Genomic DNA, 27431 nt, shown 5'->3' on the forward strand with positions numbered 1-27431 from the left:
AATAAATTAATTAAATAAACTACCTACAATTACCTACAATTAACCTAACACTACACTATCAATAAATTAATTAAATACAATTGCTACAAATAAATACAATTAAATAAACTAGCTAAAGTACAAAAAATAAAAAAGAACTAAGTTACAAAAAATAAAAAAATATTTACAAACATAAGAAAAATATTACAACAATTTTAAACTAATTACACCTACTCTAAGCCCCCTAATAAAATAACAAAGCCCCCCAAAATAAAAAAATGCCCTACCCTATTCTAAATTACTAAAGTTCAAAGCTCTTTTACCTTACCAGCCCTGAACAGGGCCCTTTGCGGGGCATGCCCCAAGAAATTCAGCTCTTTTGCCTGTAAAAAAAAACATACAATACCCCCCCCCCAACATTACAACCCACCACCCACATACCCCTAATCTAACCCAAACCCCCCTTAAATAAACCTAACACTAAGCCCCTGAAGATCATCCTACCTTGTCTTCACCATACCAGGTTCACCGATCGGTCCAGAAGAGCTCCTCCGATGTCCTGATCCAAGCCCAAGCGGGGGGCTGAAGAGGTCCATGATCCGGCTGAAGTCTTCATCCAAGCGGGCCAGAAGAGGTCTTCCATCCGATTGAAGTCTTCATCCAAGCGGCATCCATCCGGAGCGAAGCAGCAGCATCCTGAAGACCTCCACCGCGGAACATCCATCCTGGCCGACGACTGAACGATGAATGACGGTTCCTTTAAATGACGTCATCCAAGATGGCGTCCCTCGAATTCCGATTGGCTGATAGGATTCTATCAGCCAATCGGAATTAAGGTAGGAATATTCTGATTGGCTGATGGAATCAGCCAATCAGAATCAAGTTCAATCCGATTGGCTGATCCGATCAGCCAATCAGATTGAGCTCGCATTCTATTGGCTGTTCCGATCAGCCAATAGAATGCAAGCTCAATCTGATTGGCTGATTGGATCAGCCAATCGGATTGAACTTGATTCTGATTGGCTGATTCCATCAGCCAATCAGAATATTCCTACCTTAATTCCGATTGGCTGATAGAATCCTATCAGCCAATCGGAATTCGAGGGACGCCATCTTGGATGACGTCATTTAAAGGAACCGTCATTCGTCGTTCAGTCGTCGGCCAGGATGGATGTTCCGCGGTGGAGGTCTTCAGGATGCTGCCGCTTCGCTCCGGATGGATGCCGCTTGGATGAAGACTTCAATCGGATGGAAGACCTCTTCTGGCCCGCTTGGATGAAGACTTCAGCCGGATCATGGACCTCTTCAGCCCCCCGCTTGGGCTTGGATCAGGACATCGGAGGAGCTCTTCTGGACCGATCGGTGAACCTGGTATGGTGAAGACAAGGTAGGATGATCTTCAAGGGCTTAGTGTTAGGTTTATTTAAGGGGGGTTTGGGTTAGATTAGGGGTATGTGGGTGGTGGGTTGTAATATTGGGGGGGGTATTGTATGTTTTTTTTTACAGGCAAAAGAGCTGAATTTCTTGGGGCATGCCCCGCAAAGGGCCCTGTTCAGGGCTGGTAAGGTAAAAGAGCTTTGAACTTTAGTAATTTAGAATAGGGTAGGGCATTTTTTTATTTTGGGGGGCTTTGTTATTTTATTAGGGGGCTTAGAGTAGGTGTAATTAGTTTAAAATTGTTGTAATATTTTTCTTATGTTTGTAAATATTTTTTTATTTTTTGTAACTTAGTTCTTTTTTATTTTTTGTACTTTAGCTAGTTTATTTAATTGTATTTATTTGTAGCAATTGTATTTAATTAATTTATTGATAGTGTAGTGTTAGGTTAATTGTAGGTAATTGTAGGTAGTTTATTTAATTAATTTATTGATAGTCTAGTGTTAGGTTTATTTGTAACTTAGGTTAGGATTTCTTTTACAGGTAAATTTGTAATTATTTTAACTATTTTAGCTATTAAATAGTTCTTAACTATTTAATAGCTATTGTACCTGGTTAAAATAAATACAAAGTTACCTGTAAAATAAATATAAATCCTAAAATAGCTATAATATAATTATAATTTATATTGTAGCTATATAAGGATTTATTTTACAGGTAAGTATTTAGCTTTAAATTGGAATAATTTATTTAATAAGAGTTAATTAATTTCGTTAGATTTAAATTATATTTAACTTAGGGGGGTGTTAGTATTAGGGTTAGACTTAGCTTTAGGGGTTAATACATTTATTAGAATAGCGGTGAGATTCGGTCGGCAGATTAGGGGTTAATAATTGAAGTTAGGTGTCGGCGATGTTAGGGAGGGCAGATTAGGGGTTAATACTATTTATGATAGGGTTAGTGAGGCGGATTAGGGGTTAATAACTTTATTATAGTAGCGCTCAGGTCCGGTCGGCAGATTAGGGGTTAATAAGTGTAGGCAGGTGGAGGCGACGTTGTGGGGGGCAGATTAGGGGTTAATAAATATAATATAGGGGTCGGCGGTGTTAGGGGCAGCAGATTAGGGGTACATAGGGATAATGTAAGTAGCGGCGGTTTACGGAGCGGCAGATTATGGGTTAATAATAATATGCAGGGGTCAGCGATAGCGGGGGCGGCAGATTAGGGGTTAATAAGTGTAAGGTTAGGGGTGTTTAGACTCGGGGTACATGTTAGAGTGTTAAGTGCAGACGTAGGAAGGGTTACCGCATAGCAAACAATGGGGCTGCGTTAGGAGCTGAACGCGGCTTTTTTGCAGGTGTTTGTTTTTTTTTCAGCTCAAACAGCCCCATTGTTTCCTATGGGGGAATCGTGCACGAGCACGTTTTTGAGGCTGGCCGCGTCCGTAAGCAACTCTGGTATCGAGAGTTGAAGCTGCGTTAAAAATGCTCTACGCTCCTTTTTTGGAGCCTAACGCAGCCTTTATGTGGACTCTCGATACCAGAGTTATTTTTATGGTGCGTCCAGAAAAAAGCCGGCGTTAGTTTTTCGGGTCGTTACCGACAAAACTCCAAATCTAGGCCAGAGTTTGCACTGCAGACCTCACTGTCAGCCAGTTTTGCCTGTATAATTGTACAGAACCCTGTGAGTTTGGAAGCTATTAATAGCTAAATGAAGAAAATAGGTTAAAACGCAGCCAACTTTGGAAAATAATGTTTTTCACAACTGGCAGACTTGCTGCTGGTATTTTTGCAGTGTAAATTGTTAATTGTTTTTACAAAATAACACAATTCTCTACCAAGTAAATTTATTGTTTCAGCCACATTTTTAATATTTTAATACAACAAAATGTATTTGCATTGTACGAGGTGTCAGTGGATTAACACAGCATGGTTTGCATATTTTATTATTTATAGCTGCAGGTATTAAAGGGACATTATAGTGAAAAAAAAAATTGCTCTATTTTGACAACTAGCTCACTAGCAATGTCCACACAGGACCAGGAGTTCTCTCACTTTAAGCTCTTTGTGGGGGATAAACACATACTTGCAAGGTTGATAGTGCTAGCATGAATTGCACTATAATTCCTTAAATGGGTATGGTGCACAATGGAACAGATTTACTAAAATGGCGAGGCTACAGCTTATGAGATGTAATGCTTTCTCTATCTTTGCATCTCACAAACCTCTTTAACCCTTTAAGGACACAGCTTTCAGTTTGCTCAATTGTTTTATGACGGAAAAATTCCGTCATATGTCCTTAAGAGGTTAAATACACAAAGGTTCTGTATTAAATAGATAAGAGTCACCCACCACTTTATTTGGGTCACCACCCACATTAAATTCTCAGTTTTGTGATTCTTCAGTTCTGGACTCTAATTCCCAGCATCCATTGTACAGTAATGGGGAGTGAGCTTCCTGGAAGGCAGAAAGTGTTGCATGAGGCTACACCCCCTCCTCCATGGTGTGTGTGAATATGTGTCCCAGGCAAATACTTTGTATGGTCTGACACTCTGCACGATGTAGAGGTGTGTGCTGCTTGTATGAGGCTATAAACCCCTTGTACACACTGGGGAAGGCCGTTGGGATTATCGTCTGACCCTTTTTCACAGGTTTATATATTTATTTGTATAGTTGGACCCTCTGCACAAGTTATAATGGTAAGAAGGGATGTAATGAGTCAGTGATATTAAACTCTGTTCCATGACTTCCATTTTATATTTATATTGGTATTTTTTTATATTTGCTACAGCATCCTGGCAGCTGTCTACAGTTGGTGAGAGTGCATCTTCTAGTGGGATTTTTATATATATTTTGAAATTCAGTAGCAAAATGGATATGCAGAGAGTGGAATTCCTGGATACTATGGTCTATAAAAAGGATGGCGGACTAGCTACAGACCTTTTTGTGAAGCCATCAGATAGGAACACACTTTTACATAGGAACAGCTTCCATCCCCCACGAGTCTTTCAAAGTGTGCCCACAGCACAACTACTGAGAATAGAGAGAATAGTGTCAGACCCTCTCATTAGACAAGACAGGTCCGAGAACATGAAGAGCAAATTTGTTAGCAGGGGCTATGATGCTCTTGAACCGGATCTAATTGAGAACTCTCTAAAAAATCGCCCAGTCAGACAAAACATACCTACAAAAAAAACACATCTAAACAGACTAGATTGAATTTTGTTAGCTCATATAATACATTGAGCAGGAACGTTTATAACATCATTAAAAAACACTGGTACCTTCTACGGGAGACTTGCCCAAAGATCAAAGAATTTAAGGAAGTTCCCAGAGCCTCCTATTGAAGGGGCAATACAATAGGCAGAAAATTGGTTCATGCCATATCAGTTAAGCCTAGTAGTGGCACTCAACGACAATTTTTTGTGACCCCTAAGGAGGGCACATTACCATGCTTAGGGTGTGCCCAATGTAACAATATCATCAAGGGGGGAGTGATCTCCCATCCACACACGGGGAGAAAGTACCAGATTAAAGGGTATGACACGTGTGACTCGACTTATGTTATTTATGCGCTTAAGTGCCCATGTGGGCTACTATATGTTGGCGAGATGACACAAAAGATAAGAGATCGCATCTTTCAACATAAGTCGACCATTCATAATGATAAGATGTTACATCTAACAGTCCCAGCACTTTTTGCTGAGATGGGTCACCAGGCCAATCAGCTAAGGTATATGATAATTTACAGTGCCCCCAAGAGACTTAGAGGGGGTGGCAGACATAGGGACCTCCTTAACCGAGAAGCAAAATGGATCTGGCTTCTAAATACTCTGCACCCCAAGGGGTTAAACAGAGAATTTGATCTTCTTCTTTGATCTAGAAAAAAAAAATGTCTACATAAAGTATAATATCCATATGGTTTAGCAATGTATGTATAATATGCTTATTGATAATTGTTTTTGCATTATGTTTTCTAACTGCTATGTTGTATAGTCAGCAACTTGCTGCATTTGTTTTTAATAGGTTTCCAATTCTTTCAATGGGGTGTAAGGGGTTACATTTGTTTTTGGTATATGTTGCTTTTTCACAGGATATGTGATGATGTCAGTACCTGTTAAACACTCCCATGTTTTGTAATTGGTCACCTGTTTTATTTTGGCCCTATAAGAGGCATATGTATTTCATTTACAAACTAGCTTCAGAAAGGGGCAGGAGCCCCGAAACGTTGCTCCAAAATAAAGGTTTAGCCTTTTAAACCTTGTGCCACCTTTATTCTTTTTATTTATATATATATATATATATATATATATATATATATATATATATATATATATATATATATATATATATATATGTGACGTGTGTGTATTTATTGTCTGGGCACAATTCTTTTTTTGCAGCCTACCCCTGAACTTTTTGCAGACACCCATAGTAAGGGTGGTGATGTGGTAACAGCTGACAATCAAAGCTGTCATTTTACCACCTGGTCTAAGGCTTTAGAAATAGCAGTACTGCATTTTTAAATCTTGCTGCTCTGTAATAAAAAAAAAAATCAAGATATAACCGTAAAAAACAGAATTGCAAAGAAAACTCAATTTGTGGCACTTTTGGGTTATAACTTTATTTTAATAACATCTTGGCGCATTTAAGACAGTGAAAAGGCTTTTAGACCCTCTGCACTGAATCTAAGTGGACTCAATTCAGTAACAGCACCAGGAAGTTCATTGTAATGTAAAGCACCAAATGAAAAGTTCAATACAAGCAAAATGCAATCGCCCAATAGTGAGTCGTTTTGATAATTTCTAAATACTCATAACTTCATTTTTGTTTACATATTCAAAATGTACCTAATCACAGATGGATCAGAAAACAAAAGACATTACCACAAACATAATGGGAACATCCACATGGACTTTGATGGTCAGTATCAATCCTTTGTATTTCTCCCTGTTTAATATTAAAAGAAATAGTTAATCTTATAAAACAGTTTAATAAGCTAAATAGAAGCGATTGATCTTCACTGTCTTGGATTGGAATTCTGTGCTAAAATAATTTTTTAGAGCTTCTCACTGATAATTCTAAACATGTTGCCAAAAATTTGTACTACATTTTATTTAGGAACTTTCTGATGCTCAGCTATGTTATTAAATTCACATTCTTGATTTCTTCGAAAAAATTCTTTTTTTACTAAATATACTTAACTTTTAAATTAAATTGAATTGATTATAAAGGATTTGTTATTTTATGTTTTGTAAGAATACTGTAAATATAATAGAACAATTTGGGAACTGACTCAGTTTGTTCAATTTTAAAGCATTTTTAAACAAGTGATTTCAGCTTAATTAATTTTTTATTTAAAGTGAAATAAATCTGCATCAGAGCACTTTCTTATTGTATTATTGCTTGCCTATACTTATGTGTTTAAAGCATATGCTAATATATTTTGTGCATGTTGCTAATTAATAATTAGACACAAATATAATGTTCATACCAATTGGCACTCTGGGGGTATAACACTTTCACAGTTGCATTCTAAAACAAAAACAAAAAACACATTATTTAGACAACTTACTAGCAATATGGAAGTCATCCCTATTTATGTTTTTTGACATCCATCAGCAAAATAGCACAGTGTAATTAAATGTTTTATGAAGGGCTATAGTATAGTTATGATGAAGCAAATAACAGCTACTTAAATTAGTACATAGCTTGTTCAGGTTAACAATTTTAAATTGAACAATTTATGCTAAAACCTTTTTACTGCAAAATTTCTATAGTAGGTTTATATCAAACTCATTCAATGTATTTACATTTCTATTTAAAAAAAAAACAATTCTTCCTGTGGCTTAAATTCAGATACATATTGATTGCTGTATATGAGTTCTAGGTAACAATGCCCTGCTTTTAAAGGGACAGTGTACATCAATTTTCATATATTGTAACTGACACTACTATAAAGAATTATATGCACAGATGCGGATATAAAAATCCAGTATAAAACCTTTAAAAAACTTACTTAGAAGGTCCCAGTTTAGCACTGTTGAAAATTTTAGTTTGGGACACCCACTGAAATGGACTGAAAAGCAAAAAGAGGAGACCCTTCACCCCCCTCCTCCTCCCCTGCATATGAAAAGACCCTTTACACAAACAGGAGCAAGCTGGAGTAGGTAGACAGTCTGCTTCCAAAACTTTGGGACTTGGTTAGGAATCTCAAAATCAGCACAATGTTATTTAAAAATAAGCAAAACTATGCATTTTTAACCCCTTAAGGACCAGCGACGTACCCTGTATGTCGCTGGCCTTTTTTTGGGACTTGATTGTTTTATATCGCGGTCTTGCCACCAGCGTTGAGACTGCTCTATTCCACAAAGCCTGCTGGAGGGAGGGAATTAATACCGTGTTCTTGCTAGACTTGTGCTATTATGTCCTGAAAAAACCCTTAACGACCAGTGACATATAGGGAACATTGTGGTCATTAAGGGGTTAAAACAACAACAACAAAAAAAACTGTATGGGCTATATAAATGAATTATCTACAAAACATTAATGCAAAGAAAAATCTAGTGTACAATGTCCCTTTAATTATCATATCCCTACCTTTAAAGCTATGGTATACAAGCAGGCTTTAGAGTGCATATATCAATCATCAGGAACTTTTTTCTTAATACAAATTAATATAATATAACTCAAAAACAAAACTTGGGGGAAGGAGTATCCCAGTAATCCCATTTGAGAAAAATGGGGGGTGTGTCTTAAACAGAGTAAACAAAAAATAGGGATGGTCTCTAAATTTTCTGGGGCTGCTTTTTATTCCCAGTCCGGCCCTGATGGTCTTATGAGCAACACAAACACCTTGCCAATCACTAATGAGAAAAAGCAACAGCCTACACCTTCAACGGGTTGAGGCCATCGTGGGCTCAGGTATTCTCACAGCCTGTGACTGAAGCTATGCACACTCACAGATCAGTAATATTGCACACATTTTGACAGCTGTATTAATTGCTTGGAGTTAGTGTGCATGACTTGTGAGCTTTTTACAGTTTTACAGTTACACAAAATACATTTAATAAAAGCACTCAGCTTTACTGTACACGTCAGCTCTTTTTGTATATACCTGCTGCAGATAACATTCACTTGGCAAACTGCTTGTTAACTCTATTGCCCTTTCATTCTTTTCCTCATATCTGCCTTGCATGACTATCTGTATGTTTGATCCACATGCTTATGATTTTGCTGCTATTATTGTACCTGCAGTGAGGGATGGCATAGATCCCAGTTGTATTCTGAGTAGGCATTTCTCTCTTGAAATCTGGTGAGGCCTGTAGTCAGTAGGATGTTGCCAGTCTCTGTATCTCCTTAGTAACTTTATCCATCTTTTATATTGCTATTTTGTACTCATGTCTTATTGTGTATATATGAATGTGTATGTATTTTACATCTAGGATCTCTTGTTGAGTACCTTCTGTGATTTCCATGCTGTGACATGTGGGAAGTGTTTTTTAAATAAATATTTTCACTAATAAAGAACTTTAATTTCTTTCCAAAAAAGTGCTGAATTCCCTTACATTTTTTGAATAATGGTATTATGACTCATTCTGTTCTCTTTTGTCTTTCATTACTAAGCACATTATTAAGTTGTCAGACTGATATGTAAATGCACTCTACTTCAATCACAGTGTGTGAGAATACCTGTGCTCCAAGATGGCAGCCCCCAGTACAAAGAGGTGGAGCTGCAGCATCGGAGAACTTTTCAGGGGTTAAAATAGGAACACAATTTTAAAGGGAGCTGCAGCAACAGTAGGAAAAGCAATAGCATAGTGAGTAGCAACAGTTAAAGGGGCATTTATCATTGCACAATCATTTCTAGTGAAATGCTTGTGCAATGCCGCCCCCTGTACATTCGCGGCCAACTGGCCACTAGCAGGGGTGCCAATCAACCCAATCGTATCTGGTGGCGGACGGGTTAAGCAGTGGAGTAGAGTGGGTCGGATGCAGCATCCGCTGCTTCATAAATCGACCCCATAAGAGTAGTTGTGCCCAGCAGTTTAATGTCCCTTTAATGATTTCTCCTCCAAAATAAAGCTGATGTATGTTATGGTCTGTTTATGAAGACAGTACGATTAAATAAAGCATAAGCATTGCATAAATCAAAGTAGTAAACAAAAATACAAACCACATTGCCAAATGGGACAGCACATTCCTGAAAGATTCCTCCTTATAAGTTTAGTGTCAGTCAAGCAAACTAACTGTGGTGCAGGGCAGAGATTTTCATCACATACTGTAGGGGAAGAAATATTGCACTATGAACATGTTTGGAGTATGATATCATCCAATCCTGTTATTCCTTTGAGATAATGAGATAAATCAAGATTTTATAAGAAAGATTTGATACATTTATGGTAGGAGGAAGATTAAAGGGAACATAGTGCTATGAAACACTACTTGGAGATAATAAAGAAAGCTAGAGTAGAAGTATGAGAGCGTGCAGATGTGTGGCGGAAGAAGAAAGATAAGCAATACAAGCAAAAGGAAAGAGATATGGAACCCCCAGGAATGTAAGGATTTAACAACCAATAAATAATACTACTTATAAATACGCCAATTTATATGAACAATTTGAGTGGCACCAACTCAACACCCAGAGCTGAACATACATGGTATTTTTCAAACCGTCTAGCAGTAGTTCATTATTCTCCTAGTCCAAGTGTAGCATTCTAAAAACAATTACTTAGTATGATCTCAATTAAATAACTTTGCTAAAAGAGGCTGCTCCTGGGTGGTAACTCGCCATAGAACAAGCTATTGAGCTGTTGTTCATTCCTGGTAGAGCGCTTCTCTCTTTGTATGCATTTGTATTATGACCCTGGGGGGGTCTCCCTAAGGGTGATGGGGGAACCAGATGTGGACTCCTTGCCCAGTGTGCTTAGAGGAATATGGCTGCACCTCACTGACGAGACCCACAGATGGCTGAAATGATTATCTGGGGTTGTCATGTTCCTTGTTCAGAGGAGAGTTGCCTAGTGTTTCGGGGCTGAACTTACTCGGTGGATCAGACTGATATACTTCAGGAAAATTTTCCTCTGTGAAAAGCACAACTGGGCTAAAAGAGGCTGCTCCTGTGTGGTAACTCCCCATAGAACAAGCTACTGAGCTGTTTGTTCCTGGTAGAGCACTTCTCTCTTTGTATGCATTTGTATTATCACCCTGGGGAAGTCTCCCTAAGGGTGATAGGGGAACCAGACATGGACTCCTCATAGCGGAATATGGCTGTACCTCACTGAGGAGGCCCACAGAAGGCCAAAACAATTACCTGGGGATGACATGTTCCTTATTCAGAGGATAATTGCCTGGTATTTCGGGCCTGGACTGACCTTTCTCAGCAGGATCAGAATGATATACTTCAGGAAAGTTTTCCTCTGTGAAAAGCACAACTGAGCTAAAAGAGGTTGCTCCTGGGTGATAACTTGCCATAGAACAAGCTATTGAGTTGGTGTTTGTTCCTGGTAAAGTGCTTCTCTCTTTGTATGCGCACATTAAACCTAAAGATGTAAAACTTTAGATAAATCTCATTGTGTCTCTAGTGAATTGCACGTTGAATTGGAGAAGGTCAATTTGAGGATGTATTGTCCAGAGCACAGAGACTACATGCTAAGTATTGTTATATTAATAAGCACTGTGGTGAAATTTGTACCAAACCTAAACATTGTTTTCATTATTTCATTCAGTACATATTTTAAAACATTAAGAGGCCGAATTATCAAAGGTCTTGCGGACCTGATCCGACAGTGCGGATCAGGTCCGCAAGACCTCGCTGAATGCGGAGAGCAATACGCTCTCCATATTCAGCATTGCACCAGCAGCTCACAAGAGCTGCTGGTGCAACGCCGCCCCCTGCAGACTTGCCAGCAGGGGGTGTCAATCAACCCGATCGTACGCAATCATGTTGAATTCTGGCGATTCCTGTCCGCCTGCTCAGAGCAGGCGGACAGGGTTATGGAGCAACGGTCTTTGTGACCGCTGCTTCATAACTGCTGTTTCTGGCAAGTCAGAAGACTCGCCAGAAACACGGGCCCACAAACTCCTTACGGAGCTTGATAAATGGACCCCATAAACACAACTACATTATATTTCTGTGGACCAAATTCTTATTGTGTTTGAATATACTTCTACTTTGCCAGAGACAGATACTGGTTGCTTTCTCTTTTCAGTGGAATTTTTTTAAACAAAGAATACATTTTTCTGTAATCGTGTGCTTAACAGCTAATGTAACAGCAAGGAGGGTAATGGAGAGGGCAGTGTATAAAATGCAGGTGATGAACATTTAGTAATGTGTAAGCTCTATCCTGTGTCCCATCCTGTGATCTTCATCCTCAGAGTGTGATGCATTATCTACTAACCCAAGCTAAGTATCATCTATTGTTGTATGTATTTCTGATATTGTTATATTGCTTGTCAGAATTTACCTTCTCTGATACATCTACAATGAATTATTGCATTGTAGAATTTTATTATCTCTGTTAAATAAACTTTCTGTTTGATAATTCCCTTTAATCTCAGATTATCTGCTACACTATATCTAGAGCATTTAGAGGTGACCCTGTGTAAAATAGATATAGAAGATGACAGATGGGACAATGGCCTATATTTAATAAAACTTATTTGTGAAACTAATATCTCATAAAAAAATAGTCCCTGCAACATTGCCACCGGAAAATAAAATGTATGCTTACCTGATAAATGTCTTTCTTTCCGGACATGGAGAGTCCACAACGTCATTCCACTTACTAGTGGGATATTCACTCCTGGCCAGCAAAGCTGTTAAGTGTCACTTCCCTTAACAAATAAGACCCAGTCATTCACCAGAAGGGAAATGGAAAAAGAAGATAGCACAAAGGTGTAGAGGTGCCTGAGGTTTATAAAAAAATACTGTCTAATCTTAAGAGTGGGGTCGTGGACTCTCCATGTCCCGAAAGAAAGAAATTTATCAGATAAGCATACATTTTACTTTCTTTCCTAAGACATGGAGAGTCCACAACATCATTCCAATTACTAGTGGGAACCAATACCCAAGCTAGAGGACACGGAATGAACAGGGAGGGAGAACAAGGCAGGTAGACCTAAACAGAAGGCACCACTGCTTGAAGAACCTTTCTGCCAAAAGAGGCCTCAGACAAGGCAAAAGTATCAAATTTGAAATTTTTTTGAAAAAGTATGCAGAGAGGACCATATTGCCGCCTTGCAAATCTGTTCCACAGAAGTTTCATTTTTGAAAGCCCAAGAAGAGGAGACAGCCCTAGTCGAATGAGCTGTAATTCTCTCAGGAGGCTGCTGTCCAGCAGTCTCATAAGCAAAATGAATCATACCTCTCAACCAGAGGGAAAGAGAAGTAGAAGTGGCCTTCTGACCCTTACGCTTTCCAGAGAAACAAACAAACAGGGCAGAAGACTGGCGAAAATCCTTAGTAGCCTGTAGGTAAAATTTTAGAGTGCGCACAACATCCAAGTTATGTAACAGACGTTCCTTATGAGAAGGATTAGGACAGAGAGTAGGAACAACAATTTTCTGATTAATATTTTTATCCGAAACCACCTTAGGGAGAAAACCCAATTTAGTACGAAGGACCGCCTTATCCACATGAAAAATAAGGTAAGGCGAATCACACTGCAAAGCCGAGAGTTCGGAAACTCTCCTAGCAGAAGAAATAGCAATAAGAAACAAAACCTTCCAAAATAACAGCTTAGGGGGGTAGTTATCAAGCCGTCTACTTTTCTGACTTCGCCGGCCCAATACGCCCGCCTAAGCTCGCCTACCTTCGCCGCCGCGGACCTGAAAAAATACGCCTAAGTTATCAAATAAAGCTGTCAAAAAGCCGCGGGGCGATGAGCAGCGGACTGTGACAGTTATCACTCATCCGATCTCGCTGCCCTTCGGCTTTTTCCCAGCTTTATTGCTAGCCTGTCACTAAGCACTCACACTAAACTGCACTGTTCTACCCCCTATACCGGCACCCCCGGAGCCCCCCGCAACTAAATAAAGTTACTAACCCCTAAACCACCGCTCCTAGACCCTGCCGCAACTCTTATAAATGTATTAACCCCTAAACCGCCGCTCCTAGACCCTGCCGCAACTCTTATAAATGTATTAACCCCTAAACCGCCGCTCCTGGACACCGCTGCCACCTACAGTATACCTAGTAACCCCTATCTTGCCCCCCCTACACCGTCGCCCTCTATTATAAAATTATTAACCCCTATCCTGCTGATCTCGCACCTCTCCGCAACTAAATAAATAGTTTAACCCCTAAACCGCCGCTCCATGAACCCGCCGCAACCTATATTAAACCTATTAACCCCTATCCTGCCCCCCCTACACCGTCGCCACCTATAATAAATTTATTAACCCCTAATCTGCCCCCCCTACACCGTCGCCACCTATAATAAATTTATTAACCCCTATCCTGCCCCCCACTACGCCACCGCCACTGTAATAAAATTATTAACCCCTAAACCTAAGTCTAACCCTAACCCTAACGCCCCCCTAACTTAAATATTAATTAAATAAATCTAAATAAATTAACTCTTATTAACTAAATGAATCCTATTTAAAACTAAATACCTTTAAATAAACCCTAATATAGCTACAATATAAATAATAATTATATTCTAGCTATTTTAGGATTTATATTTATTTTACAGGTAACTTTCAATTTATTTTAACCATGTACAATAACTATTAAATAGTTATTAACTATTTAATAGCTTACCTAGCTAAAATAAAGAGAAATGTACCTGTGAAATAAATCCTAACCTAAGTTACAATTACACCTAACACTACACTATACTTTAATAAATTATTCCTATTTAAAAATAAATACTTACCTGTAAAATAAACCCTAAGATAGCTACAATATAATTAATAATTATATTATAGCTATCTTAGGATTTATATTTATTTTACAGGTAACTTTGTATTTATTTTAGCTAGTTAGAATAGTTATTAAATAGTTATTAACTATTTAATAACTACCTAGCTAAAAGAAATACAAAATTACCTGTAAAATAAATCCTAACTTAAGTTACAATTAAACCTAATACTACACTATCATTAAATTAATTAAATAAACTACCTACAAATAACTACAATTAAATACAATTACATAAACTAACTAAAGTACAAAAAATAAAAAAAGCTAAGTTACAAAAAATAAAAAAATAAGTTACAAACATGTTAAAAATATTACAACAATTTTAAGCTACTTACACCTAATCTAAGCCCCCTAATAAAATAACAAACCCCCCCAAAATAAAAAAATCCCTACCCTATTCTAAATTAAATAAATTTCAAAGCTCTTTTACCTTACCAGCCCTTAAAAGGGCCATTTGTGGGGGCATGCCCCAATAAGTTCAGCTCTTTTGCCTGTAAAAGAAAAATACAACCCCCCCCAACATTAAAACCCACCACCCACATACCCCTAATCTAACCCAAACCCCCCTTACAAAAACCTAACACTAATCCCCTGAAGATCATCCTACCTTGAGTCGTCTTCACTCAGCCGAGCCACCGATGGAACTGAAGAGGACATCCGGAGCGGAAGAAGTTAATCCTCCAAGCGGCGCTGAAGAAATCTTCCATCCGATGAAGTCATCATCCAGGCGGCGCTGAAGAAGTCTTCGATCCGGCCGATGTCATCTTCAAAGAGGCGCTGAAGAGGTCTTCTATCCGGGCGAAGTCATCTTCCAAGCCGGGTCTTGAATCTTCCTTCCGCCGACGCGGAACCACCTTCTTCACCGACGGACTACGACGAATGACGGCTCCTTTAAGGGACGTCATCCAAGATAGCGTCCCCTCAATTCCGATTGGCTGATAGGATTCTATCAGCCAATCGGAATTAAGGTAGGAAAATCTGATTGGCTGATGGAATCAGCCAATCAGATTCAAGTTCAATCCGATTGGCTGATCCAATCAGCCAATCAGATTGAGCTCGCATTCTATTGGCTGATCGGAACAGCCAATAGAATGCGAGCTCAATCCGATTGGCTGATTCCATGTATTTAATTGTAGTTATTTGTAGGTAGTTTATTTAGTTAATTTAATGATAGTGTAGTATTAGGTTTAATTGTAACTTAGGTTAGGATTTATTTTACAGGTAATTTTGTATTTCTTTTAGCTAGGTAGTTATTAAATAGTTAATAACTATTTAATAACTATTCTAACTAGCTAAAATAAATACAAAGTTACCTGTAAAATAAATATAAATCCTAAGATAGCTATAATATAATTATTAATTATATTGTAGCTATCTTAGGGTTTATTTTACAGGTAAGTATTTAGTTTTAAATAGGAATAATTTATTAAAGTATAGTGTAGTGTTAGGTGTAATTGTAACTTAGGTTAGGATTTATTTCACAGGTACATTTCTCTTTATTTTAGCTAGGTAAGCTATTAAATAGTTAATAACTATTTAATAGTTATTGTACATGGTTAAAATAAATTGAAAGTTACCTGTAAAATAAATATAAATCCTAAAATAGCTAGAATATAATTATTATTTATATTGTAGCTATATTAGGGTTTATTTTAAAGGTAAGTATTTAGTTTTAAATAGGATTCATTTAGTTAATGAGTTAATTTATTTAATTAATATTTAAGTTAGGGGGGCGTTAGGGTTAGGGTTAGACTTAGGTTTAGGGGTTAATAATTTTATTACAGTGGCGGCGGCGTAGTGGGGGGCAGGATAGGGGTTAATAAATTTATTATAGGTGGCGACGGTGTAGGGGGGGCAGATTAGGGGTTAATAAATTTATTATAGGTGGCGACGGTGTAGGGGGGGGCAGGATAGGGGTTAATACATTTAATATAGGTTGCGGCGGGTTCAGGGAGCGGCGGTTTAGGGGTTAATACATTTATTATAGTTGCGGTGGGCTCCGGGAGCGGCGGTTTAGGGGGTAATAACTTTATTTAGTTGCGGCGGTGTAGGGGGGGTCAGATTAGCGGTGTTTAGACTCGGGGTACATGTTAGGGTGTTAGGTGTAGACAGCTCCCATGGGAATCAATGGGATGTCTGTCAGCAGCGAACTTGTACTTTCGCTATGGTCAGACTCCCATTGATTCCTATGGGATCCGCCGCCTCCAGGGGTGGCGGATTGAAAACCAGGTACGCTGGGCCGTAAAAGTGCCGAGCGTACCTGCTAGTTTTTTGATAACTAGCAAAAGTAGTGAGAATGTGCCGCACTTGTGTGCGGAACATCTGGAGTGACGTAAGAATCAATCTGTGTCGGACGGAGTCCGGCGGATCGATGCTTACGTCACAAAATTCTACTTTTGCCGGTCTCGAGCCTTTGATAACTAAGGCGTATCAGCCTCGCCACAAATACGCTGCGGAATTCCAGCTTATTTGAGGTTGACGGCTTGATAACTACCCCCCATAATGTCTATGGAATGCATTAGCTCAAACAGAGCCTGTTGCAAAACTCTAAGAACTAGGTTAAGGCTTTAAGGAGGAGCAGCAGGTTTAAACACAGGCCTGATTCTGACCAGGGCTTGACAAAAAGATTGAACATCTGGCATATCCGCCAGACGCTTATGTAAAAGTGTATATATAATGCAGAAATCTGACCTTTCAGAGAACTGCATGACAACCATTTCTCCAGACCATCCTGGAGAAAAGACAAAATTCTAGGAATCCTGACCCTACTCCAAGAGCAGCCCTTTGATTCACACCAATAAAGGTATTTATCTTTACATTTTAAAACTTTTTCTAAACATGAGGAACAAAATTGCATAGGTAAGACAATTTTGGCCTCTAAAGATAAAAAGCATTTATCAAAAGGAACAGACTCCTGTTCATTATCCATAGCTGATAAAGGGCCAAAAAGTAAGGAATGTCATTTTAAGAAAAAAAATATTTTCTTCAACACTCTAGGCAAATAAATAAAAAAATACACCTCTACACATCAGAAGCTGAGGTGCCCTACCGTAACCTTCAGAGACTGAGCGATATCGGCCAGACGATATCTCATAGCCGCAACGAAGAGAAACTCACAGAAATGACACGGCTCCGCTCAGAAGCGGAAGAACGGGGGGTCACGTGAGCGGCCTCAAAAGAAACTGCGCAATATGAAAAAAGCACACGTTTCATACTCTAAAGTAAAAAACGGAGTAACCGTTTAAAACATTCCCCACATAAAATGTTATGAAATTAAAAATCATATAGCCATAAGGTCAGAGGCCATCCCAAACCTATAAGGAAGGCCGTTAACCCTTTAGTCTCTTTCCACATACAAATAGTGCCTGCAAACTGCCCCAAAGAATCCTCACTAAAGGATTATAAATGTCCCATGAAATTAATGCAGAATAAAAATAGATAGTGCAAGTCTCCAATATCTAGAAGACAAGTAGCACTTACCTGCATTTGCAGCTGTCGGGCAGGAAGACAGCTCACAAGGAGTGAAGGGACACATACTCCTATCAGAGACCTGTAGAAAAAGAAAGAACAGAGTAACCAACTCTGGCTTTCTATACCAAGGGCAGCAAATATGTTAGAAAGCAAAGCAAGGACCACCTCACCACTTTCTAACTGCTTAAAAGCCACCACTACTCTTACTGAAGAGATTGACGTGGACACAGCTAAACCCAAATCCTTGCTTGCAGGGAAAAGTACCCGAAAAAGGAATAAATATCTTCAGACAACAACTTCACATCCTCCACTGACACAGGCAAAGAGAATGACTGGGGTGCTCTTTGCCTCCTCCTGCTGGCCAGGAGTGAATACAAATAATTTTTCTATGTAATCATATTATTACGTACTTAAGTTATTTGATGAAAATTATAAGGATAGCAATGTAACTAGCTATGGTCAACAACAATGGGGGGGGGGCGGAAGACCATAGAGATGTTAATTGACTATGTCAATTATTTATTATAACATAATGTGTGGCGTGCAAGACTAAGCTATACGGGAGTTAAGTGTAATTCGTAATGCGCATCAAGAAAGAGCAGGTATAGCTCCAATCTGGTTAGGATGAGGTCTATATTACATTATTGGAGCATTAATGCAGTATCTCCCCTCAGGGATATTGTCACCACTGGACAGAGACGGTTGAGGGATGGTGGATATGACCCGCTCACAGATGCAGAGCGGGAAAGGATGAGGGGAGATACATTCGGTAGAGAGATGTCATGGGAGCTAGTGGCTCTGTAAAACAGAAACCTGGGAATAGTATAGTAGTTAAAAAGTAAAAATATATCACAATTGGGCATTGCTAAACGTCAAACAAAAATATCAAGCCTACTTATTAAGACTGAGGCCCAGTCTGGGCATGTATGATAGTGCTATTATAATCTTAGCTTGCAGTAAAGGAATTAAAAGGCATAAACGATAAAGGATCTGGGGCTATAGTAGTTGCAGTACTCATAACAGATAGCTTAAACAGCATGTCAATACTTAGGAGGTTTAATGGCAGTGGCCACCGATACCTTTGCGTATATATTAAAATTATTTTTTAAAAATATTGCTGCAATGTATGGGCTTATAAGTGCCCGGCTGAAACTTAGGAATTCCAGGTCATAGGGTAAGTGGGCATCATACCCGTGCCTGCAAATATATATATTAGAAGAAGTGCTTACCCATAATGTTCACTGACTGAGATTACTAATAGTATTATTATATTAAGATCTTTCCTAAAATGTGACAACACTTTTGCAAGTGCATATGAGGGCGAGGAGCTGTACATATACTATGGAAATAATAGGATCTATAGAAATCTGTTGTATGGCTATATTGTTCAAATGGATAAACAAAAGACTCTGGTACAGCAGCTAGCAGTAATCTTATATACCTAGGGGGCATCAGGAGTGACCGATAAGCGTATTTATGGCGTGAGGTAAGGGGATGAGAAAGAAACAGCTATCGCTGCTTTGACTTGGGAAGTACAAACATTTTCCAACTGTAATTTGTGAGCATATATAAGTATGCTAATGTTATATGTCACTATTACAAGGCTGCAGCAACTTATTTCATGAGGGGCTTTAAGAGAAAAAAAAAAGAAAAAAAACTCTAGAGTTAATACACACAGCTGTAACAGAATCAGATGATAGTTAACTATAAGACCATACCTTCCTATATCTGAATAGAATAGAATTTTTTAGTACAATAAGAAGGAAGATAGTAACTATAGGTGGCACTCCTTATTTAAACTATGCAGTTAAAACTCACATTAGTGGGTAAATATATTATAATAGAAAGCACTCTAGAACTTCGCATAATAAAGAGGGTGTGCAGTAAAGGAACTGATAAATATCATAACAGGGTGAGTTATACATCGGTATCTGAGGAGGCATGAGCAATTTCAATCTTATCTAAACACATAGCAACCACCTTAATGTAGGATTGTCTAACGTAAAACAATGCCAAAGTCACATAAGATATAGGAGAACATGGGTTAACAGTGACTAGCTGGCAATATAGGTATTGCTAATATTCCAAACAAGGAGAAGCATGAAAACGTAATTAAATTAGGTCCATGTGCATATAATCAGATATCTCATCAGACATGTTAATAAAGCAGGACCTCAGTCTTAGATAGATTATCATATGTCCAACTTAAGGAGTAATAAACCTCTCGGTGAGCCAAACTCTAGAACTAAAACTTGTTAATTATAAAAAAGGCGTGCATCAACAGGACAGTTACTTAAGTCTTTCTTTTGCAGGCTTGCACCTCACGGCTTCAGCCGATGCCCACCACATTGAAGGAGACATAGCGCTCGTTGCAGAGATCCCATAGTATGTTTCCCTGGCAACATCTTGGGGAATTGTGCACCGCTAACCCCGAGCGGGTAGTAAAGACCAGATCGGCTATGCGGGACAGCATGTGGGGTGTCGCTCTCCTGGAGATATAAGCGCCGGACTCTGCATCTTTTCCCTCCTCCGGATCCAGCGTGATGTGTCGAATGCCCAACTTTAGTATGCTCTCTGGTAAGTTTGCATCGTCAGAGCTAGAGTAAGGATATGTCTCTCCTGCTAGAACATGTGCCGCTTTGAGAGGTATGGGGTTGCCAGTTACAGGTGAAAATTGCGGCAGGATTACTCCGGTTGCTCCTAGGTTATCGCCGCCATCTTGCACGCCACGTAGGTTGTCAATCTGTTCAAGGAGATGCGCAAATAGCTGGCCAATTTCTGAGTAATGATCTTCTAGCAGCCCACAGACACGATCCTCAAATTTGTATAGTGCTGCCTCTGGATCCATTTGGTTAATATTGGGAATGAGATGTCACACAAATGTTAGAGTTGCGTCCACACCACCTGGTGAGCCGTTATAGGCCCTAGAATGTGCCGCCACTAAGATAGATCAAAAAGTCCATAAATCCAGTTTTTGCACTCCAAGAGGGTATTAGGTGTATTTGTCTTCAGTCTCTGCCCAAGTTCAGTCCCTAGGCTATTAAAAAGTGAAGTATTTGTCCATTTTTAGGTATTTGTGGCAGAGGAGCTGCAGGCATGCACGTCTGCTCACTTTGCCATTTGGCTCCGCCCCCCCCCCCCTTATCTTATTTCTTACTGTTATCTCAAAGACTAATAATTAGAGAGGACAATGGAAAATTAACATTTTAGTACAGCTATGTCACACATCCACTTTGAGTAGGGTTTCATCTAAACCACCTTGTTTATATAGCTTTTTAATAACAATTTCTTAAGTATTGAAATTGTCAGTATAGGTCGGTATACAACAGACACAATCAGCAAATGGCAAAAAAAAGAAAAGATAAAGGAGCGATTAGTAAACAATTTACTACACTCCAACAGGTAACAGGTAAATACAATATTGGGAACGCATTAAAAGGGAGAACAAATTACATTACACTGTCCCTTAAATTTCCCACACCATTAAGCCACATCCACTGCTAAAAATACCGGCATCATGACCACGGGCAATTCACACAACCAACCACATCTTTTTAAATCCCACATGCTAAGTCACGGTTTTAACGACAACTCCTGACTACACCTCAAGAACCCTCCCGGAATACTCTGGAACTTCCATGATCAACCCCTTTTGTACATCTGTGAGATTTAAACTATCAATACCATTCTATCCAGCAACTACTACTTTAACATAACAAAATAGACATGCAAATATTTTACAATTACACGGATTTGGTGATAACGTTTTACAACCTTGTTTCAGTGTTGTGGTTCCATTTATTGTTTTTCTGCATTTCGATTAGCTCATATTTGCTGTGCCAGATATCATGTATTGGGCCATTTAAATATACAGTATATGTAAATAGAAGGAACGCTCACTAGAGACCTGCTAGAAAAGACAGGTGAAATGAACTTTAAATTAATTTCAAACATGATCTTGCCTAAACAAGATCCCTCAGCAGCATATCAAGTGTCTATGGAGCCGATTTAACAACGGCCGAATGGCCTCTAATCACCCTGTTTCCGCCCAAGCCTTCAGGCTCACCGGAAACAGGGGTTAGGAAGCAGCGGCTGAGGCTGCGGTCTGCAATCCGCCCGATCGTGTACGATCGGGTTGATTGACACCCCCTGCTAGTGGCCGTATGCTGTTGGCAATAAGCAATGTGTGGCGGACATGATACGCTACAGCGGATCATGTCCGCCAGACATTGATAAATCGGCCCCTATGAATGCTACTTCAATGTCCATATCCAGAATCTCCAGCTGCACTTGTCACATTATATGCTAAGAAAATCTATGGGACTTAAAAAATGTGCTTCACTTTTAGAATAGCTCAGATCACTTACCACAGATATAATGGGGGCAACAGAGGTGCGTGGTGTTTAAATCAACGGTCAGGATTTCCCCATCTTTGCACACTGGAACAGGTTCTGTACAGGATTCACAAACTACATATGTATATAATAAATAATTATTAAAGTACTTCAAATTAATAGAATAATAGAGAAAACACTTTAACCTCATCACATACCAAAAGGTACCATACTGTCAATTCCTGTAATACCCTGAGAATGAACAGTTAAACATAAAACTGAAAAAAATAAACTAATAAAATAAAATCTCTAGATCATGTTTAAAATTAAGGTGGTATTTCATCATGTTGAAACATTTCTAGCAAGAACATTTTTTGGGATAGTATGTAAACCTCTTCTCCCAACTGTTATACATAGAAATTATAATAAATTAAAGTATTATAATATTTTTTTTTAAGTTTAAGATATTTTCTTTTTTTTTTTTTCTTTTTTTTTTTTTTTAGTTTTTAACAAGCTTTATTGTTGAAGACTTTCACATGTACAAAGTTGACAAATCTTTTTGTAAATAACTTTCTTGCAATCTTACATATATATATACTCTGGTCAGAGCATAGCGTTAACTAATACAACAACAATGTGACTACCGTAGCAAATTAACATAAACCATAATATGATATCTTCAATTTGAACAAAACTTCATACCTATAATTAACACTTGAATATATTCAATTTAAGGAAGATCAAAAACTTACATAGAAAGTTTCTACCCAACAACATACCACATTAATCTATTCCGTAGCAACCTATGCTCTATATACATGTTACCTGCTTTAGTCAATATGATAATAATTCTGTCCTCTGAACTTGGTGTGCTCCTGCGAGGGGGAGGCACGGGAGGGAGAAAAAAAAACAAAAAAAAAAAAAACCCTCCATACGAACACTACATTCCGCTCCAACTTTGAGGGAATGAACCTGCTAAAATATTAATCATAACATATTCTGTATTTCTGAAAGGGGCTATCAGTTGTATTTGTACATTCCAAGGCAACGAGAAAATCAACTTTTCCCATTTCTTAAAAAAAACATCCAAATAGAGATTGGATACCTCACGTATATCATAACATACATTGTCTGATTATCCCATTTTTACAGGTCACAAATTTCGGAGCTTTCACTCCTTTCCACTCCTTAAGAATCCAATTCCTGGTTACAAAAATTATTGTATTGATTAACTCGTTATCTCTATGTCTATCTGAGTATTTTACCAAGAAAAAAACATGAAAACTTTGAATTTCAAAATCTATATGAAGTTTCCTCTTAAGCCAATAATTAATTTGTCTCCATAGCTGGTACACCATTGGGCAATCCCAAAAATAATGAATGATATCTGCTTTCTCTGCACTGCACTTAGGGCACGTTAAGATATCTCCATACCATTCAGTTATACTAGCATTAGTTATATAGACTTTCCTGATCAGTTTTAGATGTGACTCTCTCCAGTTAGTCGGTACCCAATATCTATAGCTTAATTTAAAAGATTGCCTTATTTCCTCTGTCTTTAAGTTAGGAAACTCTTTGTACCATCTATCTTTTATTGATTTTAAATGTGCTTCATTATTGAAAGAATTAATCATATTATACACAATTGAGATTGATGTCTTACCATTTTCATATAATTTTATGGTATTATCAAAGATCCCCATAGACCAGTTGGGCTTGTATTTAGTTTGTAAATTATTTATATAGTGGTGAATCTGAAGAAAGGCGAAGAAATAATTTTTTGTAAGATCATAAATTCCGACAAATGAGTTAACTGTCAGATCTTCTGACAACAGTTGTCTAACATAAACTAAGCCTTTCCTTTTCCAACGGTGAAATACTGTTTGTGTAAAACCGGGGTGAAATTCTGGGTTACCACAAATACTGAGGAAATCTGTGCAAAAAGGATTCACTTGCACTCGATTACAGACTTGTTGCCATGCCTTTATTGTGTTTTTGAATATTGATATGTTCGTAATTCTCTTAGGGATTTTAGATATAGGACAATGTAGGAGTGTACCCAAATTAAATGGTTCATTCATATTATTTTCTATATAGCCAAATGTTGAATATTCTTGGTTCGTTAACCAGTCCATTGCGTATTTGGCTGTAGTTGCTAAATTATACACTTCTATGTCCGGAAAATCCATACCTGCTATTAGTTTACTATATTGTAGTTTGTCTAAGGCGGGATGTTTTGGCATAGGTAAAGAATTTTAGGGAATAATATAGATTTGATTAACATTACTCTTGCGGTTAGAGAAATGGGTAAATTAGCCCAGGATACTAGTTTCTTTTTACATTCTTCGAATACTTTGGGATAATTTAATTCATAACATTCCATCATGTTTTTGGACAGTATAATGCCTAAATATTTAATCTGTAATGTTTCTTTAAAAGGCAATATTCTTTTAAAATCTGGTGGCTTTTTTAACCAAAGGAGTTCCGACTTCCCATAGTTTATTGTATAACCTGAGATTTCACTGAATAATTGAATTTCTTTCAGCATTAAAGGTAAAGTTTCTTCTATATTGCTTAGATATATCAACAAATCGTCTGCGTATAGCGAGAGAACCATTTTTTGTTCTCCAATATGTATACCTGGCAAACATTCTCTTAAAGTTTTTGCAAGAGGTTCAATAGATAGATTAAATAGTAATGGGGATAGGGGGCATCCCTGCCTTGTCCCTCTCTGTAATCTAAAGCTCTCGGATGTATTCCCATTAACTACCACCGCTGATATTGGGTTATTATATAGAATTTTTATTAGCTTTGTAATATTGTCTTTAAATCCAAACGTATCTAGTGTCGTAAATAAATGATCCCAGCTAATATAGTCAAAAGCTTTTTCAGCATCGACCGCAAGTATTGCCGCGTCCAAAACCCCCTCTCCCCTACCATTCTTAATTTTATCTTGAATATATTCTAGTATCAACATTGTTTTCCGAATATTTTTTACTGGGTTTCTCCCAGGCATGAAGCCGGTTTGGTTATCATGGATAATATCAGATATACATGGTTTGAGGCGATTGGCTATTCATCATGTTTAAAATTAACTAGATCATGTTTAAAATTAAGGTGGTATTTCATCATGTTGAAACATTTCTAGCAAGAACATTTTTTGGGATAGTATGTAAACCTCTTCTCCCCACTGTTATACATAGAAATTATAATAAATTAAAGTATTATAATATTTTTTTTTAAGTTTAAGATATTTTCTAAGTTAAAAAAAAAAAAGTTAAAAAAAATAGGAAAATGTTAAGGAGAGTTTTATTTATACAAGGAGTGCCAAAGTATTTGATACTAAAGTAACATGAATGAAGTAGAAATAATCTTTTAAATCAACCATGTGATGATTCAACAGTAAATAAAATCATAATATACAATATTTTCTTACCACAGATATAAGAGAAGCAGCAAGGATCATCCAGTCTTGCTTCAACTAGTATCTGGTCTTCTTTGCATTGTGGGCGTGAAGCATTTGGACAAACTAAAAGATCACATTCTAAGGTAGAGAAAAATACAAGTAGCTGTGGGATTTCTTTATGTTATTTACACAACAAGATCCTACAAGATCAAAGTCTTAAAAGCTGAAAAGAATAATGAGTGGAGCTAATGAAAGCTGAGGATATAGAGTTTAATAAATTGGAATGCATTCCTAAATAATATATGTTTAAATTAGATTCATTTCAATTGCATAAAAAAATGATTATTAACCCTAAACAGAGTAATATAGTACAATACTTTGTTTAAAAACAATAAAATTAATAAAAAATATAGATAACGAATAAAGAAGAATATAGTTGTGGCCACAACATATAGAGCATATATATATCCTTAATGCATATTCTATATTTACACAGGTGAACTATGACAATATTGTTAAGCCGTTTGACATATAAAAGAAGTATAAGGCTTAAAGGGACAGTCTAGTCAAAATTAAACTTTCATGATTCAGATAGGGCATGCAATTTTAAACAACTTTCCAATTTACTTCTATTATCTAATTTGCTCAATTCTTTAGATATCCTTTGTTGAAGAAATAGCAATGTACATGTGTGAGCCAATCACACAAGGCCTTTATGTGCAGCAACCAATCAGCAGCTACTGAGCATATCTAGATATGCTTTTCAGTAAGTGATATCAAGAGAATGAAGCAAATTAGAAAATAGAAGTAAATTAGAAAGTTGTTTAAAATGACATGCTCTTTCTAAATCATGAAAGAAAAAAACTGGGTTTCATGTCCCTTTAAATTAAGCCGTTAGAGCATAAAAATAATATCTCAAGACGAGTGTAGGATACAATTGTATCAACAATATATCAACAATATAATATTAGCAATTTTCAGCTAGAAATAGATACATATAACAATCCGCTAGGTAAATTATTTCCAAAAATATAGATAGAGTGAAAAAATAAAATGATGACAATGTTTCCAGAGTTCCGTATAACTCTTTGTATATTTGCTATTTGATGTGTAACTCAGTAGGTGATTCAGAAAAAAATGTCTTAATTAGTGAGTGTATCTTTGTGATATCCTTGTATAAGCAGATTTGGATGAATTGATAAATATCTCCCTTAGTTCACATCCGGTGAAATTAGTGTGTAGAAAAAGTGGAAGTCCTTAGAGAGTATATGAAAATCGTGAAATAGTGTTGATAATAATAGTTCCTGACCGGTCAGGTATTTTAAGATGGGTATTGTTGGATTCCTGTGCAGGCTTAGAGGTTATGTTTCAGCTGTGTGGCAGACTTACCCAGCTGTGTGTACTCCTCGCTAATGGCGTTCTCCGTATGTGGCGGGATACTTACAGCGTCTTCACTGCCTCGGTCTCACAGCCTGGTCATCTGACCTTGGTATCGCCTATCAGAGGATAGTTTCACAGAGTCTCTTTTTGGAGTGTTATAGCCTCCGTTAGATTCAAAATGTAAGTGCAGATATTCCTTAGATGTGGGTAATGTCCACAATCCAAACTTCTATGCATTTCGGCACCGAGATGCCTTTATCAAGATGACTTATGGGATATGATGTTGTCCTATATATACATCTGTAAATACCCGTATGCGCTAATGGTCTTCTTAAAGTGATATACACTAATATGTGAAGAGTCTCATAATAGAAAATTCAGGGATATTTTCAAATATTTTCAAATAGTAGCAACTTGTTAACTTAAAGGTATTGTTGAGTTAATAAAGCAATGCATGAAGTTGTGTTTATTTCTGTTCCATCCATTATTATAATGATTCTGCTTACAAGGTATTGGTAAGTGAAAAAAGTTTAGCTATTCTAGCATGTAGACATATA

At 37.6% G+C, this 27431-nt stretch overlaps 1 protein-coding gene across 1 annotated transcript in view; it reads right to left on the reverse strand.

The window, feature by feature from the left end:
- OTOGL (otogelin like) overlaps positions 1 to 27431 on the reverse strand; it is a 410237-nt gene that overhangs the window by 48196 nt on the left and 334610 nt on the right. Inside the window, exons 44-48 of the mRNA XM_053719241.1 lie at positions 25525 to 25632; positions 22122 to 22223; positions 9532 to 9636; positions 6850 to 6890; positions 6242 to 6305 (exon numbers count right to left, since the gene is read on the reverse strand). Of these exons, the coding sequence (XP_053575216.1) occupies positions 6242 to 6305; positions 6850 to 6890; positions 9532 to 9636; positions 22122 to 22223; positions 25525 to 25632 (420 nt within the window). The remainder of the gene's footprint in view (positions 1 to 6241; positions 6306 to 6849; positions 6891 to 9531; positions 9637 to 22121; positions 22224 to 25524; positions 25633 to 27431) is intronic.

Source organism: Bombina bombina, chromosome 6 (genome assembly GCF_027579735.1).
Source record: "Bombina bombina isolate aBomBom1 chromosome 6, aBomBom1.pri, whole genome shotgun sequence".
Classification (NCBI taxonomy): domain Eukaryota; kingdom Metazoa; phylum Chordata; class Amphibia; order Anura; family Bombinatoridae; genus Bombina; species Bombina bombina.